The sequence below is a fragment of the Chiroxiphia lanceolata genome, chromosome 6, assembly GCF_009829145.1.
Source record: "Chiroxiphia lanceolata isolate bChiLan1 chromosome 6, bChiLan1.pri, whole genome shotgun sequence".
Classification (NCBI taxonomy): domain Eukaryota; kingdom Metazoa; phylum Chordata; class Aves; order Passeriformes; family Pipridae; genus Chiroxiphia; species Chiroxiphia lanceolata.
In genome coordinates this window covers 32,484,102-32,503,237 of record NC_045642.1, presented here as the reverse complement: position 1 = coordinate 32,503,237, position 19,136 = coordinate 32,484,102, and the positions used below count along the sequence as shown (strand labels likewise).

General features: G+C 37.2%; 1 protein-coding gene across 2 annotated transcripts; it reads right to left on the bottom strand.

Moving 5' to 3' along the window:
* Positions 1–2,130: 2,130 nt before the first annotated feature.
* LOC116787851 (fibrinogen-like protein 1-like protein) lies at positions 2,131–9,083 on the bottom strand. Of its 2 annotated transcripts, XM_032689826.1 has the most exons (3): positions 6,388–9,083; positions 6,121–6,305; positions 2,131–3,833 (listed from the first exon to the last, which is right to left on the bottom strand). In XM_032689826.1, the coding sequence occupies exons 2-3, from the start codon at positions 6,266–6,268 to the stop codon at positions 3,133–3,135; spliced, it is 849 nt and encodes a 282-aa protein (XP_032545717.1). In that variant the 5' UTR covers positions 6,269–6,305; positions 6,388–9,083; the 3' UTR covers positions 2,131–3,132. The 2 variants fall into 2 exon arrangements, with proteins under 2 accessions (XP_032545717.1, XP_032545716.1); XM_032689825.1 differs by having other exon boundaries at positions 6,121–9,083.
* Between the last annotated feature and the right edge of the window lie 10,053 nt (positions 9,084–19,136).

Here is a 19,136-nt window from a genome sequence, read left to right as displayed (position 1 = left end):
GCCTCCTTAGGTGTGCAATTCTTCAGCTATGGAGGAAGAGTGGAGAGAGGGTGCAGAGGAGGATACCAACTGCGGAGCACAGCTGCACTTAACTCTGCCTGGGCCCTGATGCCTTCTGAAGTGATGATGTTAGAGTGACTAAAGGACTCCTTGTTAATTCTAGGAAATAAAAACAAGGTGGGACAGCTAATGTTGTTAATGTATTGATGCACAGGATTTTCGGTCCTAAAACCACTTTGTCATACTTTTAAACCTATGGTTAACACATAAAAAAAGTTACATGAAAGGCCAAGAAATCAGAAACAAGAGCAAGCATTTTCTCATGTGAAAATTGAATGATTTTTAAAGACAAAAATAAATAAATTCTGAGTTGATTAATGTGGTATCGGTATGTGAGAATGTGCTTACCTTTCCTGCAGTTGAGAAAACAGGGATAGGGAGAAATGCAAAGTAGCAAAGAGGTGAAGAAAAGTATTTCATTGCTATTGTTAGAAGATTGCTTGTTAAAAAAGGAATGTCTCCCATTCACAGGTGCTTAGAGCTGAAACCCATTACTCTAGACCTTGTCATTTTGCAAAGATATTTATTTGACTGAATAGACTTGTTTCAGCAGATACTTGTGGGAAGACTCTCCTCCTTTCTTATACTGCAGGCGACAGTATAATCAGGAAAGGCTAAGAGAGAGAGAGCATAGGAGAAATGTGATGGGCAAAAGAAAACAGGAGTAGGCAGAATGGAAACCCCCATGCTTCAGTCTGAGATTTCACTGACTCAGTGTTGAAGGCCAGCTGCCTTCTGGACTGCCTTTCTGCAATCTGGTGATTAAGGTTCAGCAATGGAAGAAAAAAAGTCTGTTAAGATAGTCTTTTGCTAGGAAATTATGAAGTAGAATTTAGTCCACTTTTAACGGTTCCATGGCGGTGGATGTTTTGGAATATTCTTACTTAGTCCCAAATTCAGCTCCAATAGTAATATCCATCCATAGTCTGTTTAGAAGTGTGGAATGTACCTCAGTCCCTGAGTTCCATTAAATGTCTTTGTTTGAACTGAATTGATATTTCTGTCTTTTTTTTTTTGTCTTGCTTGTAGACTTCTTATGAGTTTTTATTGCATTTTTATCTAATTCCTATACTGGAATTCAATATCAGCATAGGTTTGTAGGGCTCTAGTTAATACTAGAGTTCCTCCAGAACTGGGCAGCTGGATTTGGGCTGCCAGTGCCCAACTCATTTATACAACTTATTTGCAGAGTCCTTTCTTTCAAAACTCTCCAAAACAGGCCAAGGGTGGGCTGCAGAGCAGGTTACTTGCCTTTGATGATCAGATGCAGCCTGTGGACTTTTTGTTATGTGCTTTGATGTCAAGGTTATTCAAAACATATTTTTGGTGTGTGAGAATCTGGCTATATAGCCAGGAATTCAAATAAAAGCTATGGGAGACTGGCAGCACTTAAATGATTTTCTTGTATCCTCATTACAACTTTGGAGGCATCCTGATAGAGTTACAGCAGAACCCATATTAAATTGACTCAATGATATAAACTCAATTCAGGTATTAACTGTCTCCTCCTGTATCACGCTTCTGTCTTTGAACACAAATTCAGGGGACAAAAAAAATCAAATGCTGCAAAATTGACATGTGTGCTGGGTTGGCCTCACCCACGCAACATAGCTGTATCTCTTTCTGAAAATGTTGTAGTGCATCATGAAAAATAAATATTACTTTTTTGGCTTTTCTGCTTCCCAATTAATTTATCTTCTTAAATAATCCTGATAGTCTTGGTCTTCTCAAAACACAGTATGATTTATTTTCTGTGAAGCAATTTTTGTGAAAATGATGATATTTTATCATATTTTAAATTAAAAAGCAGGAATTTGCCAGTATTTGTTTGTTGAGTTTCTGTAACTGAAATATCTAAGAAAATATGCATGATAATCTAATGATTATCCTGACACTTTGTATAATGCAACAATAAAAGCTCCTCAATTATCATTCAGCTATTCCAATGGTATAGAAATGTGTGAAGGAACTCAAACAGAGATAAAAGAAAACAAGGTCTTCGAGGTTACCAAAGCTAAAATTCTTTTATTTATTATTTTAAAACAGAAGAATATATAATTTTTATTTTATTTTATAATTAGAAAAATTAGAAATAATGTTAGGTCTGAGTATCAAAACAATTGAAGCTAGCAAATGTGAAATAAAGGCAATGCTGTCTTTTTTTCTCACAGTGGTATTAAAAAAAGAGAAAGCTAAAGCACATCATGGAACAGGGAGGAGCAACAGTCAAATCATGGTAAACAAAGTGAAGTGATATTCAGGAAAAAATGAAGCAATAAATAAACAGTTGCAAAATCAATTTGATCTGTTAAAAAATGTGTTGTCTGAGTTTCTTGGGGAAATATTCAGATGGGTTGTAAGCTTTCAATTAGTAGCTTTAAATGGCAAAGCTGACAATCCCATTAGTGCTGGGTGCTCTAAATTGAAGGAAGAAAAGAAAAGCCTATACTGAATATTTCAATGTGTATGGGATCATTAAAAAGTAGAGATAAAAGAAGAGTCAGTGAATGGGGAAAGAAGCCATGGGAGATAAGGCAAATTCCAATTTTATAAATTAAAATCACTAAATTTAGAAAGAAAAGGCCTGTTGCTGCCCTATGGTACACAATACTCTTCAATATGCATTTTGTAAATGTAGGCACTTCACTGGAAATTTCTCTCATGCATGATATATGAAGATGTGCAATTATAGGAGATCAATCATGAACATTGATACTGGAACAAAACCTTCCGAAATGCATTTATATTCATGTATGTATTGTATAAGACATCATATCCTGGATTTCATACCTGGCTTGTCTTATGGCTAAAATACTATAAAATGAATTTTTTAAAACTTCTGTTTATTTAAATCTTGTGGTAGAGGCCTCAGTTTCTGACAGTTTCTCACTTGTGTGGTTGGCATATTTCTATGACATGGTCCAGTCCTGGAAGATATGTTATCATAAATCCCTTGCAGAGGCCCAATTTAAATTTTCAACCATGTTTACTTAGTGTGATTATTCAGTCAGTGAGTTCACTTCAGTCACTGGACAAAAGGTCCATGTTCCTTTCAAAGTGCACATGGCTTATCTACAGTTCAATTTTCTGACACGGGCAGGACTTGGATGGAGATGACAGGTGGTGCTCAATGGGTTTGATCATCATCCATGCAAACTTGCATAGGCGTTGCTTGTTGCAGTCTTTTTGCCAGTATATCATGTTCCTACGGTTTAGATTTGCTCCAGCACACGCGTCGTACCACCAGCCTCCCCCAGGAATGTCATTGAGTTCCAGTTTAGCACAATTCAGAAAGTAATTGTCATTGTCTCTGTCCTTGGTGGTGAACTTCTGGTTGTCATGGAGATAGGCTTCTGTGTCCAGGGTCAGCGCATCAGTGGCATTACCTTTGTATAGACCGACCCTAATGCGGTACTGAGATTCCTCACCTTCAATAAGGAATGGTTCATACTGTCCCCATTTAATTTCAGCATTTAGGTTTACAAGTTTAACTCCAAGTATATATTGCACAGAGCTGCTAGTTAACTGATGCATATATTCATTTCCTAACCAGTGGTTCTCATGAACAGAGCCAAATCCATATTTGTAGTCCTGCCAGGTCCTGTCGAAGTCGACAGTACTGTTGGCAGTAATGTGCTGGATTATTGTCCAGCCACCATCCTGCATGTTACAAGAGACAACAATAGGGTCCTCTTTTGGCTGGATGATGTAAAGACCATCTCTGGAATTTCCTTTGGAGCGCTGAAAAATCTCAAAACAATCTCTTGGATAGTCTGAGAAAAAAAAAATAATTAAAGTAAATTTCTGCTCAAATAATGAATTTTAGAATTTGAACTCTGTCCTTTAGAGTGAGTGAATGATTGTCTTCTGATTGGAAGCTGACTCTGACTTCATCCCAGATGGTTGGCACTCACTCAGCTAAAGAGGGAAAACTTCAGGACAGAAGATGCAGCAAATGTTCAGAAACTCAAAAAAAGGTTTGTTACCCTGTGATACAACAGAAGTGGTATTGTATGGTCTCATGACCAACAGATCAAAAGTACACTAAACAGTTTGGTTAGTGTAAAAAGCAAACAAACAAAAATGACAACAAAAAAAAGTGCCCCCAACTTTCTGGAAAGAGAAGGGGACCACGATTGACTATTTTATCTACTACTGGTGCTGTAGGGAATTATATCATACAGTCTTCTCACAAAATAATTAAATTTCTTCTCTTCCAACTGAAAGGCACTGTAGACTTCACGAGCTGTCACTACTCTGATAGAAATCCTCATCTGGTTCCCAGTCTAATTTTAATGACTTCCACTGTCCATCTTCATTTCTTGTGCCATAGTATTCTTTAGTTAAATAAGTGCTTCTTCCTGTGTAATAAGCCCCCATATACCATGACAAAACCTATATTTTTAATAAGTCTTTGTTTTGTTAGGGTAAGTTGTTAGGGTAAATAATTTCTTTTATTATTTCATGTAAGATATCTTCAGTTCCTTATTTGTCTTAGTAGCTTTTCTGCATCTCTTCACTGCATAATCTAGAATGTGGGTATAATTTGCACACAGTATTGCAGATGGCCTTATATGGTGACACTGATTCTTTCAAAGTCTTACTAAAACATCTTTGTTGGTATTTTCTAGGATTGAATTTGTATTGCTTAGTTTCCTTTAAGCTGGAGTTTGGTTCTTTGAAACTGGTAAGGTCCTCACCTTGCAGTCAAACCACCTTGCAGCAAAACCTAAAATTTTGTACTTTATTTTTCATCTCAGTGGTATTACTTAAGAACATCTGTGGGGTTTTCTACATAATATTCCTACTTTTTGTATTTGCATTTCTCTCCTTCATGGTATCATTAAATTCTATCATCATCTTCCTATTTCTGCATTGGTATACTCCATAAGAATATTGAAAAGATAACTAATAAGCAAATACTTCCAGTCTCACCTTGACTTTATGGCTTACTTTTCTACCCAACTCATTTTCATTTTCTTTTCAATCTCAATGTAACTCTACCATCTCTGATTTAATATTGTATTGTATCATAGGTTTTGTAGAAATCCAGATGGACTAAACCTGTTAAATAATTATTCAATATAGTCTTTTATATTTGATATTCGAAGTTTATTGATACTTCTAAGCCACTCAGACAGATTTACAGGAGTATAGGCTTTCTGAGGTCTTAAGTTTTCTGCCTTTCATTTCTAGTAGAATGTACAGCCATGAATAGAATAAATTTAAATCTCAATATATCTGCATTACTTATTAAATATCCTGAAAGAGCAGACCTGTGTACACAACTCTGTACCCCAGTTGTTAGAACATTTGCCTGGTAGACATTGCCTGCCTGCCTCCAAACCTGATCCCATGATTTTATAGAAGGATTATTAAAGTCATGTATATAGGTATGTCCAAGTCAGTGATATACACAGTGACACTTGTATTTACCCCCTCAGTGAACATTATAGAACAATTTCTATCGACAAATAATGAGAAAAATTTTTAGGCTGATTGTTATAGACAATAAGATTAATTTGGAAAGTAAATTTTATAAACCCCCGAAGTGCCATTAGTCTGGGGATGAAAATGAATCAATCCCACTACTCTTTATGTACATTTTATGTGGGATCTACTCTGGTAAATGTATTAAAAGTGTACCAAGCTGGATTTTGAAAGCTAGATAGGCAGAGGGTTGCCTCAATTATAGGTACCAATGGGATCTAGGTATCAAGATGTAAGATGTAATCTAGGTATGATTGTTCTAACAATAAGTCTTCAGATGTCACAGAAGTTTATTTAAAAATACGAACAAACAAACAAACAAAACCAAACAAGCCCCCAAACAAAACAGCAACAAAAAACCACAAAAAACCAACAATGTGTTGATTTCTCTTGAATTAGATGGCTGCAAAGTAAGGTTTTTAAAGATTTGGGACTTTGCGGCAGGACATGTTCATGTTGCAAACTATTTTCTCAGGGCTAACTTTCAAATATGTGAGTTGAAAATGTTACAACAAAGCAATAAAGTAAAACACAGCACGCATCTAAATCTCTCACTGTCTTTGTGAGTACCTTTTTCATTGGCATTACCCAGCCTCTCAGAGTCTCTCTGGGGGAGAAGGTGGGCATTAGCCAGGACCACTGCCTCTTTGGTGCTCAGTGACACAGTGCATTGAGAGAGCAAGAACAGCATAAATCCTGCTGAGCTTGTCAACAACATCTTCCTTCTGAGTCAGTTCTCCTGCAGAAATACAGAACTGTAACACAGATTAGAGCTGAAAATGGAAATATTTAGGACTTTTAGTGTGGAAGTCCTGAAGGAGAAAGGCTTTGAAATACCTAGCTTCAACATAGTAGGCCTCTGTCAAAATTGGCTTCTTCCATCTTTGAGGTACCTCTCCTTTCCTGGTGTCTCACGCATTTCTGACTAGTCATTCCTGTGACACAGAGAACTGTGCTGCGACACTTAGAACATCTCTCACCTCTGTCACCTTGTGCATGCTGGGCAATGAAAAAAGCCATTGAGAGATGTAATGACAAAAGAAAAAGCACGTCTTATATTTATCAGAGCTGAATTTGTCTTATTCCCTGAGTCCAAACTACAGTGAAGGAGAGACACCAAGGGTCGAATTGGCAGAAACAGTAACATTATCTCTGCTGACTGTCTGTAGCTCAAACAGTACTCAAAGACATGGTTTTCCTAATGCTGGGAATGTTTCCATGCACTGGAAAACTCACTTAAGCACATCTGAACTATGCTTTTTGTGAATTTCTATCTACAGGTTTAAATAATAGGTCACAGGTTTAAATCAGATTAAAAATCCAAAAGTTCAATAAACAAATCAAAAAGAACTTTCCTTTAGCCTCTCCAAAACCCAGAGTGCAATATATTGAATTAAAACAGCTTTGAGCCTCATTTATCCACCTTTTGGGTATAGAACTTGTAACCCTCCATCTGATACAGCAAGAAGGCTTAGGCTATTACTAGACTAAATCCTGCGGTCCTCACTTAGGCAAATCCCAGATTCTCTGAAGAGGAGTTTCTGTATCAATGACAGTTTAGACTGAATCAGGATAACAAATGTTTCCTATATTCCCAAAGGACAAATTTACTTAGTCTCTAGCTGAACCTTTTTAACTCTTTAATTTTTTTTTAATTTAATTTTTAAGGACTGGGCTCCCTACAGTGACTTTGATGACGGCAGAAAATAGATCCAGCAAACAGCTCTTCAGTCAGAGATTATTTCCCGCCAGCGTCAGCACACAGTCTGCAGAGGCCAATATCCTCCGCAGTAGCTTATGTTGCAACAAGACCACATTCCTTATAAATCTAATGACTTAGTAGCAGATTCAGCAAACAGTTTTCCAGAGCGAAAAATATTCAGCACATTTTTTTAAAAAATGTTCAAGATAAACCAACATAATAAAGCTCAGGTTTGAGACTTAAGATTTATACGTACCATAGAAAACACAGCAAAACAGAATTTTCTACTCTACCTAAAACTATTCAGTAATAACTATGATTTACTATTAGCATATAATTTGCTATTTTATGCAAAGTTGGTCATTTGACATTAGGATCATAATAAATTGGAAAATTACCTTCCACGAAATTTGGCACAGTGCTTCCCTTAAAGCATTTAAGTTTGCTGTGCCTGTATTTCCTACTGTCATGTATCATTTTCCCTGAAAGCTTCTATTATTACTGCTATGACTAACTATTAAATTTTAAATGACTTGAAATCAAAACCCCCAAGCATAATTAAACTTCATGAAATTTGACCTTCAACCTGGAGTTATTTTTGAACTGTTCATCTTTCTTTTAGCATTTTTGAATGAGTCAGTCTTTTCTTTTTTCACGCATATTTACACATTGAAGTTATTTACATATCTGTTTAATTCCAGAATAGAAGTTGATATTATAAATTATTAAGAAATCACCAAAGAAAACAGCCCTGGGCATGCATCTTACCTCTTTGAAGTGAAGACAGGCAAGGAAGAACACAAGTAAATGAGCTCACTCTCTACAGTTGTACTTTGCCTGCTACTTAAGTCCAAGTGAATAAATCAGCTCCAACATGCTATCACAAATGCAGCAAAATTGCATATTCCTTATTTCACACTGTGCTTATTCTGCTGGACTTTGCTCCGACATATTACACTTGCAAGTATGTATGTATGAATTATAAAGTACAAAGTTCTTCCACAATGATTAAAATGACATAGTTACTAAATTATATTTCCTTGGTTAATCAACGGGCACAGTGATGGAGAACCATGAAGAAGTTTTAGTTCACTAAATTATTTATGTTGCTTAAATAGACACGGGCAGATACTCATTTTGCACAGATGTCATTTTGCACAGATGAATTAACTAGAAGCTGTACTGCTAGCCACATTTAAATTGCATAGAGACAACTTGATTTTTAATTATTAGGAACAATCCAACCATAAACTATGTTGTTACTTCATGTTTTAGTGTGAATGAATCAGAAGCAGTGTCTCAGAGCTCTAAAAATAAAGAAAACAAAAGCAGAACAGGCTGGTCAACAGGTTTGTATTTGAGTTTATGTGGATTAACAATAATTAATTAACATTAATTCAAGTCACAACTGTAATGAATTAAATGAATTAATTGTTGCTATGGATCTGAAAGTTGTACTGTCTGTCTGCATGGCCTTTAGATGGTGTCTAATCTAGCATTTGCCCTTTAATGATGAGCCAACATTTAAGTTTTTGAGCTCCTTGATCCACTCTGGAACCCACTCTGATCAGATTCCATCCTTGAAACAAACCACAATTAAAATTGATGGAACATTTAAGTCCTGTGCAACCTCTACTTCAGGATTCATATAAAATCATAATTTCTTCTTCAATACTTCATCCTCAGTGAGGATCCCCATGTGAGGATTTGTATTTTGTACAAATAAATACCCCTAGAAAATGTTTTAAGAAATATTTGCTTGTAACATTTAAAAATCAGTGTATTTTTCTTCACTTTAAAGTACAAGCATGCTTTATTATACAGGAGATGGATGGCCGAATCGGAGATACGAGGGAACAGAGAATACAAAATCCACAGGAGTCAGAACAGTATCTTCTCTCTGTCACTGGTCAGTAGCAGAGCTACTCTGCTTTTAGCATTATGAAGCTCAGGGAATTTCTGATATCTGTGTTTGACAATATGTTATTTATGGTTAGTACCAAGTTTTACAAGCCTTGCAAAGGCCTGAAAATATTGTATGGTAGATTATGAAATAATAAAATTGCTTTGAACAGATAAAGATCTTCATGAAATAGTATGCTAAGAAAAGGCAGAGGAGCCTTTCCACTCTGCCCATATTGATACACTCTGAAAAACACCATTGACTCTAGTGTTGTTTATTCATAGGCCTCTTGTCACCCTGATATAAATTGGGGGTACATATTTGTTTTGTGCCTTTTATTCCCATATATTCCATCACTGTTTATCTCCTCCCCCATCTTTCCATTTTTCTTTACCTTCCTGCAGTTTACTTGTTGACTTCCAAACTTTCATCTGAGCTGGCAGAGCAGAAGTGAAGTGGGAAGTGTCTAATTAGAAGAGAGAGGAAAGGGCATCAGCATTCATTCACTCATGCTCAGAAAAAGCATCTATTTCTGTAGCTGAAAACTTTGAAAAAACAACTAAATCTTTACATATCTCTCTCTACTCTTGATTCTGAGAATGATTTTTCGCCCTGAAAATTATATAATGATCTTAAGGTCAGACCACTTTACATTAGTATGGCTTGGCCATATACAGATTTCAAAATAATGCATTGCTATGACTTATTTTTAGCCATGTTAATTAAAATACTTAGTTTCCTAGCCCAATGACCACATATTCCTTCTGCACAATATACTGAAGTTTTAATTATCCTTCTAATTCTGCTCAGCTTTAACTGGCAAACGTTCATCTGATTTTTTTTGATTCAGGCTCTTCTATATAGAAAGACTCTTTACAAGTTCTCTGTAATTCTATGGCCCATTGATCCAGCCTGTTCAGATCCCTCTGCGGAGCCTGCCTGCCCACCAGCAGATCAACACTCCCACCAAACTTGATGTCATCTACAGACTTACTGGGGGTGCACTCAACACCCTAGTTCAGATCATTGATAAAGACATTAAACGGGACTTGCCCCAAAACTGAGCCCTAGGGAACACCACTGGTGACCAGCCACCAAGTGGAGGTAGCACCATTCACCACCACTCTCTGGGCCAGGAGAGTGCTGTGGGAAACTGTGTCAAAGGCTTTACTAGAGTCCATGTAGACAACATCTGCAGCCTTTCCCTCCTACACTTGAGTGGGTCACCTTTTCATAAAAGGAGATCAGCTTGGTTAAACAGGACCTGCATTTCACAACCCATGCTGCCTGGGCTTGATCCCCTGGTTGTCCTTTTGTGTTATGTGATGGCACTCAAAATGACCTTCTATGCCACAACCTTCCCCAGCACCGAGGTCAGGCTGACAGGCCTGTAGATCCCTGGCTTCTCTTTCTGGTTTTTCTTGTAGATAGGTGTTGCATTTGACCTCCCTGGTTAGCCAGGACTGCTGGTAAATGACAGACAGTGACTCAGGGACCTCTTCAGCCAGCTCCTTCAGTACCCTCCTGTGAATCCCACCTGGCCCCACAGACTTGAGTTTATCTAAGTGGTATAGCAGGTCACTGAGCATTTGCTCTTGGATTATGGGGGCTTCATTCTGCTCCCTGTTCCTCTCTTCCAGCTCATAGGGCTGAGTACCCTGAAAACAACTGATCTTGCTATTAATTTGCCACTGAGGCAAAGGCGGCTTTAAGCACCTCAGTCTTTTCCTCATCCCTTGTCACTCTCTACCCTGGGTATTATCCTCAGCCATTTTGCTGGTAATGTATTTACAGAAATATTTTTTATTTATATTTTATTACAGTCTTCTAGGGCACTAGTCAGATTAAATTCTAGTTGGGCTTTGACCCTTCTGGTTTTATCCCTGCATAACCTTACATAACCCTTGTAGTTCTCCCAAATTTCCTGCTTCTTCTTTCAAAGGTCATAAAATCTCCTTTTTTCCCTGAGTTCCAGCCCAAGCTCTCCGTTCAGCCAGGTCTTCCTTGCCACCTAACCTTTTGGTACATGGGGATGGCCTGCTCCTTCACCCTCTTGAAGAAAGTCCAGCCTTCCTGGACTTCTTTGCTCTTTACTACTGTCTCCCAAGGGACTCTGTCAAACAGTCTCCTCCACAGGCCAAAGTTGCTCTCTCTCATCCAAGGCGGCAGTTCTGCTCTACCTCCTTACTTGTCCAAGAACCGAAAAATCTCTCATTTCATGATCACTGCCCAAGATAGACTCTCTAATTATGGGAAAGGCTTTGACACAGGCTGGCAACTTCCTGGCATACCCAGGACCTTCAAAAGGATTTGTATGGTTGCCAGAAACATGTAAAATGCTAACTTTCACGCAAGAAAGTTGTTCAGCATACTGAGGAACTCAAGAGACAAAGTTCTAACAAGTCAAAACACATAAAACACATAACGAAGGGCTCACTGAGTATCTATCCTGAAAGATGCTTTGGGAAAACAAATTGACAAATCCCCACCAAACAACAAAATCAGGTGTCCTAGTTACTGGGGCTGGCTCCAGTTTATCACTATGTGGGTATAACTAAAACTGTGTATTCTACACCCTCTGTGTCATTTCTGATGGACTATTACTAATGGATCGCTTGCAGCAGCTGCCCAGGGCACACCTGACACCTTAGGCTACAAGCCGAGGCAGGGGAGTGTTTCTTTGTCTTCACACCAATGACTCAGCTGTGGTAATCCCTCCAGGGAGGCATTAGCACCTTCACACCCAGCCTGAGGGGTCATCTCTGCTAATGGATCATACTGGACTGGCATAATAGGCAGCTGCAAGACCTAGACCATCAAAGATTCCAAAAATATCCCAGGACTCATAGAGTTAAATCATCCATTGTGAAACTCCCCGCCCTGGGTGAGGTACTGGACATTCCCACCTGAACCTGAACATGTATAATCTTGGGGTTTTGGAACTTCTGGTACTGCTTGTCGGATCCAGAGGAGGACCAGAACTTCAACAGGACTGTGACTGCCATTCTCAACAAGACTGTGATCATTACTTCGACAGAACTGCCACCATCATCTGCACCAACAGGTTTCCTTTCCTTTTGCTTTGCGCCCAGGGGGGTCACGTGGTGCTCAGCACAAGGGCCAATGAACACCATTCTGTTCTTGTCCCAGGGTGCAGGGTTATACATCTGTCTTCAGGGGTTAAAAGCAGTTTTCTCTGTATCTTTGTATCTATTCTCTGCGTTGTATTTATCATAATCCTTTTAGTAAATTGTAACTCTGACTTGTAATATCTCTTGAGTTGGGTTCATTTCTCCCATTAGTTTACTTTTAAACCAGCACATTGGGCCATAGAAATACTTCTGCAACTTTGAGTGATTTTTAATTGTTTTGCAACCTCAGATAAATGCACTTTGGTATCTGTGCATAGGATCAGTAACAAAAAAAAGTGTTCATAACAGTTTTCACTTGTTCTTGAACTTCTGTGCTGGCAGTGGCATATGAAGTGTGTGTTTTGTCTGACAATGCAGAAAGCAGTTATTAAGTGCTGAAACACGTTGCACATAAGGCTATTTTCAATACAGCTTTTAAATCTCTTTTTATACATTCATTATTTGTGAGATGAACCATTATTGGGGAAATGAACCAAAGTATATTTTTTCACTGAATATAAAACAGAACAAATGCTTCACTCTTAGAAACATTTGACTTTTCAGATGTTCAGCAAATTTGTTCAGATTTCTTATGAAAATATTTCAAGAACTGAAGTAAACACTAAAATCATATTCTTTGTCTTCCTGCTGAACTCAAGACTAAATTTAAAGGTGCAGAAAGTTAACTGAATTGAAAAGCATTTGCTTTTAATAAAAGCACTGAAGTAGGACCTAATTTGAAAAATACATCCAAATTCATCATCATGGAAGACACTGCAAAATAATTGTTTGGTTAGCTGACAGGTAGGACTGGTGGTAATCAAAAACTGAAGTTACTCAGGTAGCTTTGAAAAACAGTATGATAGGACATCTGGTAAACGACTTTTTTTTTTCCTAAAGGTGGCAGAAATTGCCAGATATAAACACTGCAGGTGAAAACTGTTGGAGAGTATTTGTGTGAATGCAGTGTAGGTGACATCTATCTTAAGATGGCAGAATTTGTGATTCTGAGGAAAAGTATGTGCAGCATTGTAAGGACAATATATTTGAAAAAATACAAAGTCAGACCAATAAACTTAGGCAACCATTTTCTATCCTCTCTTGCTAAGAGTCTGAGAGAGACAGGGCTTTGAAGGGGCTGGCAATTAATGAAAGGTATTATAATGAAGGTGAAATGACAAACTATTTCTCATGAAGAAAGGCAGAAACCATACTAGGAGCTCAAAAGGTCTGGTTCAAAAGTTCTTTAAAAATTTGAAAGTCAGAATGAAGTTGTGCAAGTGAGTGGAATCAAAGGACAAATCCTAAGAGTGACTATATAGGAATAACACAATAACTGCTTATGCTAAAATTAGAGGTTAAGATTAAAAAGGTTACCACTATCAGGGGACATAAAAACTCAACAAATATTCTGTAAATGTATTGGATGTAAAAAGAAGTCAAACCCAAAAATCCATTATTTAATGAGGGAGACAGGCAAATGACACTGATTTTTTTTGTTGCAGACTTCATAAACAGTGATCAGATACTTAATGAAATGAATTTTAATGAAAGAGTAGGACTGGAGGCATCTCAAAGATACACTTGACACCTAACTACTTCAGTAAGTAGCAAGTGGTAAGGACAGATAAAATTTTATAGGCACCTTGTGAACAAGCAGAAGTCCTCTCAACTATTTACAATGGCCTTTTAGAAGTCATGGAGGTCCCAGAGGATTTCAGTGGGCCTATATTTTGAAAAGGGGAAAAGCTAAGTGAAATAAAGAAGAGTGAGCTACATTTCAAAACACAGAAAATAAGAGAAAAAAACCCAAACCAGTGGATGATAAGGTGATGAAAAGCAGCCAGCAAAGACTGGTCAACAAAGAAATCAAACCAAGCTTGTATCTCCTTGCTACATGGAGATACAATTTTCCCAATCTTTGGTCCTTCCTCTAAACATTACGTAGATAGTGCCACATGCTCCTACAGTTCCATTAAAAGTATCCCATAATAACCTTTAAACAATTCCAAAGTGCCCTTTCCCCTACATCCCATAGTGAGTACCCTGTAGGTAATACTTCACTCTGCAAGGAGCTCTGGGAGTTTTTCTTTGAGTTTTACACCAGGGACAATGGTTCTTTGATAGTCTTAGGAGCAAAGAAGTCTGTGCCTTCCAATGTTCACTAATTATCTTAATAGGGATCCTCTTCATGTTATTATTCATCTGAACCTTTATAGGCTTTTTAGTTTAGCATGATTAATACTATAGTCTAAAACCAACACAGTCCAATGACTACAACCTGTGACTTGGGAGACTGAAACTGGACATTTGGGAAAGTTTGTTCACCAGGAGTAGTGGAGAATAGGAAAAGGTTTCCCAGATGGGTTGTGGAACCTCCATACTTGGAGGTTTTTAATAGTGGCTATATATAGCATGACTGAACTGGTGTTGGTGATAATCCTGCTCAAAGTGAGGTTGCCTAGAGACCACCAAAACAACCAACACTTTACCAACTGTCTGGACTTTGGAGACAATAAACCTTAAAAGTATCTAACATTTCAGGTTTGATCCAGATTTGGCATATTGCAAAATATGAGTCATATTTTAAACACTATTTATCTAGGTATCAGTCAGCTTTCAGGATAATTTCTACTATAAAAAACACATTTAGTAAAATCAGTAAGATGAAAATATTTTCCATCTCAATGCACCAGTTTTACCTTAAGTACCTGATCCAAAACAAACAGAAAAAAAATTTGATAAGTACCTGCACAAATATTTGATTCAACAATTTCAGATGATTATGACCCCAAAGATTTTTAATAAGCAATGTGTTGATCTTCAGTTTAAATCAATTAGCTATAAAATTTAGTTTAAAACATTGTAGCTTAACCTTGTAATATAGGAGTCTAAAAATTATTTTCTCAACTGGGAAAAGAAGCAGCTGGGATCGTTGCCATGGCAACCATCTCATTTCCAAATACAGCTTCTGTGACTTCTGTTGCTCTCTAGCAACCTCATCGCTCAGTAGCATTGCTTAAAAAAAAAAAAAAAAAAGGGGAGGATTTTTCATATAGAACAATATACCATTGCAAGAAATGCTTGGAAGGATCAGAAAAAGAATGCTTCAAAACATAATGCAGGCATAATTAAACAAGTTAAATTCTCAGTCTGATGATGAGCCCAAGTTAAAAACCAAACCAAAAAACCAAAAACCAAAACATGTATATCCCATCACTCTAACTGTCACTGTGCAACTGACTGTGGAATCAATCTCTCCTGGAAATGATGTTTATCACAGATCTCACTGTCTCACACTAACTACATGACTTAGTTTCTTGATCCTGATATTTAAGGAAAATGGATAGCAACATGAAAAATACACAGGGGGTGGATAGGGTGGGAGCAGAAAAATTTCTACCAAAACAACACATTTCACTGCCCACAGCTCTCCCCAGGAGAGGTTGAGATCACATCATAAGAATTAGTCAGATTGCTCAGTGACTATTGAAATGAGCCATTTTAAGGAACTATGGTGTTAAGAACCTACAGTCTAAGAACTTGAACAGAAAACCTGCAATACCTCTTTAATATACTGGTTCTGAAATGTGGCGGGGTATCTATCATAGTAGTTAGGTTTGGCCGATAGAAAAGCACACACACACACACACACACACACACACACACACACTGCACAAGGAGTTGAGACAAGAGCTGTCTGCCGCGTCAGCACAGCAGCATCCATTATTGGGGCAGCTAGCCCACATTTTCTCACACACTTTCTGTAAAGAACATAATTTCTACAAAACATCATCACTATGCACCTGCACCATGAACAGAGCCAACATTCTTGTCCTTGTACATTTTATCCTCCCTAAACCTGCTTATCACCTTTCCAATTAACTCCCAACTTCTCAAGGCTGCTCTGTTCATGGGAATGGTTAATTAGCTTCCCCGCTCTCACGGGAACGGTCTTATGCCATCCAAAACATTATGTTCGTCAACTTCTAGGGGCTTAACGAGCCTGCTGCTTCCCCCACACTGAAACAACCTATAGAATTTAGAAATTAAGGGAAGTTCATGCACAGATCTCAGGGTTATGGTTTAAATTCTCATTTATTTATCCTTGCTTCAGTCTAGTTGGCAAATGACCTTTCCTGACTACTGCCTTTTAAGCACTGCATGGTTATGGCATACTTGTGCCACAGATGACAGTCACTCAGAGGAGACTGTCTGGAAGTGCTATAGCAGTACAAGGCCATACATATGCTAGAAGTACATTCCTACAGTGTAGGCTAGGAGTTTTTCATAATCTACTATCTGCAGTCATGCTGTCTGTGTTCCACTGCTAAGACCAATAGCACTTGCATTGGCTGGAGAAAGAATACTAAACTTCCCTTCAGAAGAAACATCGTGTAGAAGAACAAGATCTTCGGATGTGTTCACATCTTTTTCCACAGGTATTAATATAACCTGGATGCACTGGTAATTTTAGTCTGTATGTTGTTCATAAAGGAGCTAACTGAAGCATGGAAGCACTGCTAAAAATAGCAAACATGGTAGAGTCCAATTCATGGTTTGGACTTCTGTTGAGAAACCATATTAATATTCTCAGTAACACATATTGTTACTGCAGAAATACCTGCTTATTCAAATTCCTAAGTTGGAACATAAAAGAATGATTAGCCAGTAAAAATATGTAAACACAAACTATATGTAAAGTATTAAAAATACTTAGAGAAAAGAGTAGAAAGTATAAGCACTATTAAAGAATAAAAACAACAAACAGTGCTTAAATCAGGTTAAGATTTTAAGTATTTATAGATGTAACCAATTCTTGCAGAGAAGCAAATTTGAGAAAGTAGAAGTTTATTTAGTTAAAAAAAAACCTATCAAATTTGAACAATGTACAAAAGATTAAAAAAGGCTAATGATGGACCGCAAAGCTATAAAGGAACTTAATGACCTTCAGAGGGCAAGTGTATTCCATCATATACAAAAGATGTAGAAAGAGCTACAAGATATGAAGGAGAGCAGATTTTTTGTAATACAGATTTAAGATTGAAAGAGGCAGAATTCTACAAGTGTGTTTCTTTCCAATGCAACACTAATGAAGTGGGTTGAAAGCAGCAGGCGACTTTTGGTGTTGGTTACTAGGATTGAAGCTGACATTTTTCATGACGAGCTGTCTAGGCCCTTTGGACATTTTGTTCAATTTTATTTTTTCCCAATAAAAAAAACTGTAAACAGTATATTGTGTTAAACTCTTGTATTTGCAGTGAACTGAGTCTGATTCTGTACGACCCTTCTAATACTATCCTCAGGGTACACTTAAAGGTTTTAAAAAAAAAACCTCTACAATAAAATAAGTCTCAAACATATTACAACTAGCTAAAGTTCCATGTGCACAGAAAATTATATTGTCATTAAATCTTCCTAACTTTACTGGAAACAAAGTATTATCAAAGGGTCACTGCCAGCATAATTCAAGGAATAACCTTATAATTTCAAAAGTAGACATGTTTTCCTGAAGAATCGGTATTTATTATGACAGAGGATTCATAATCCTTTATGGCTTTTGAAACAACAGAAATAAAATAAACTAAAATGCCACAACCTATTGTGACCTCCAGAAGCTTTCACTAGCTCAATCTGAAAAGAGACTAAAACTCAATACTATTCCTACAGACAATTTTGTGACTAAAAGCTCCCCGAACATTGTATTAATTTATGGCCTGAATCACCTGATTTTACACAGAGTTCAAAACAGCCATTAAGATCTAGGGTCCTGTCTTCACAGCCACTGAAATGATGAAAGAGGTAAGACTTTTTGAAATTCAATTTTTTTTTCACTATTGATACTGCTTGCTTTTTGGCACTTAAAAGTATAATAATGTATTTAACCAGTCCATTGGCAGACTATTATACATAATGAAACCTATACTAAGTGGGGGAAAGCTGGCTAGATTGGGAAGATTTAGGGAAGAGCCTTAAATGGGTGCCCAGTTTTTATGTAGTGATAGAGGGAAAGACTGATGATCTTTATCTCTTGAATAGTACAGCAATCCTATCCAGCTGGAAAGAAACATGGGATCACAGCTTTTTCTTCACTCACCTGGGTAACATGCAAAACCAGAAATCAGTGCTCTCCTAAAAGCTGTGACTACAGCTGATTTGCTCACTTATAACCATTTGTCCATATATGCTGGCACTACTGCCAATGCTATGGTCATCTAGAAAAAAATGTCTGCAGAACATCACAAAAATATTTTTCATCTACAATTTTTTGCAAACCTTAATATTTGTGTCAAATATGCCATGACAGCAATGTTTAAATTTTCTTCTACCTTTGGGATCTTTCTCTAAATTTTTCTTGTTACAGTTCGTTATAGCTTCAGGTATTTTACTAAATGAAACATCACCAGAGAACTTCACTGGACATGGGAGATAATTAATGGAGATACAGACCACGATTAAGCCTATTAAATAGGACCTTCCCAAGCCCTGTGTACCATAGGTGCATCTTGTGCTTTTCCTGCCCAAGAATGTGCAAAATGTGCCTATGTATTTTTTTTAACCTTTCAACATACTTTCCTCAATAAATCTGTTTTTCCACTGATACGAAGCTCAAAATTTTAAGTTCTTTCTTAGCCCATCAACAGTAGGTGTAAACAACTTGTATTTTCCTTCAGTTTGTTAAATAAGTCTAATATATAGCCATAGGGATCTGTATTTCATTCTGACACATCAGAATGAAAACAACTAAGGATTTGTTATTATTTATATTTTATATTGGTTATTTTCAAATTGGTTTCAAATGAAATATAAAATTATAGGAATAAAAATTCACTATTTACTCACTATTAAT

What these genes read in the sequence shown, in the direction of transcription:
- LOC116787851 (XM_032689825.1), bottom strand. Translation starts at nt 6,268, where the DNA reads ATGTTGTTGACAAGCTCAGCAGGATTTATGCTGTTCTTGCTCTCTCAA. An exon ending in GGGTAATGCCAATGAAAAAG is followed by an intron (nt 3,834 to 6,120) that starts GTACTCACAAAG and finishes TTTTTTTCTCAG; the next exon opens with ACTATCCAAGAGATTGTTTT.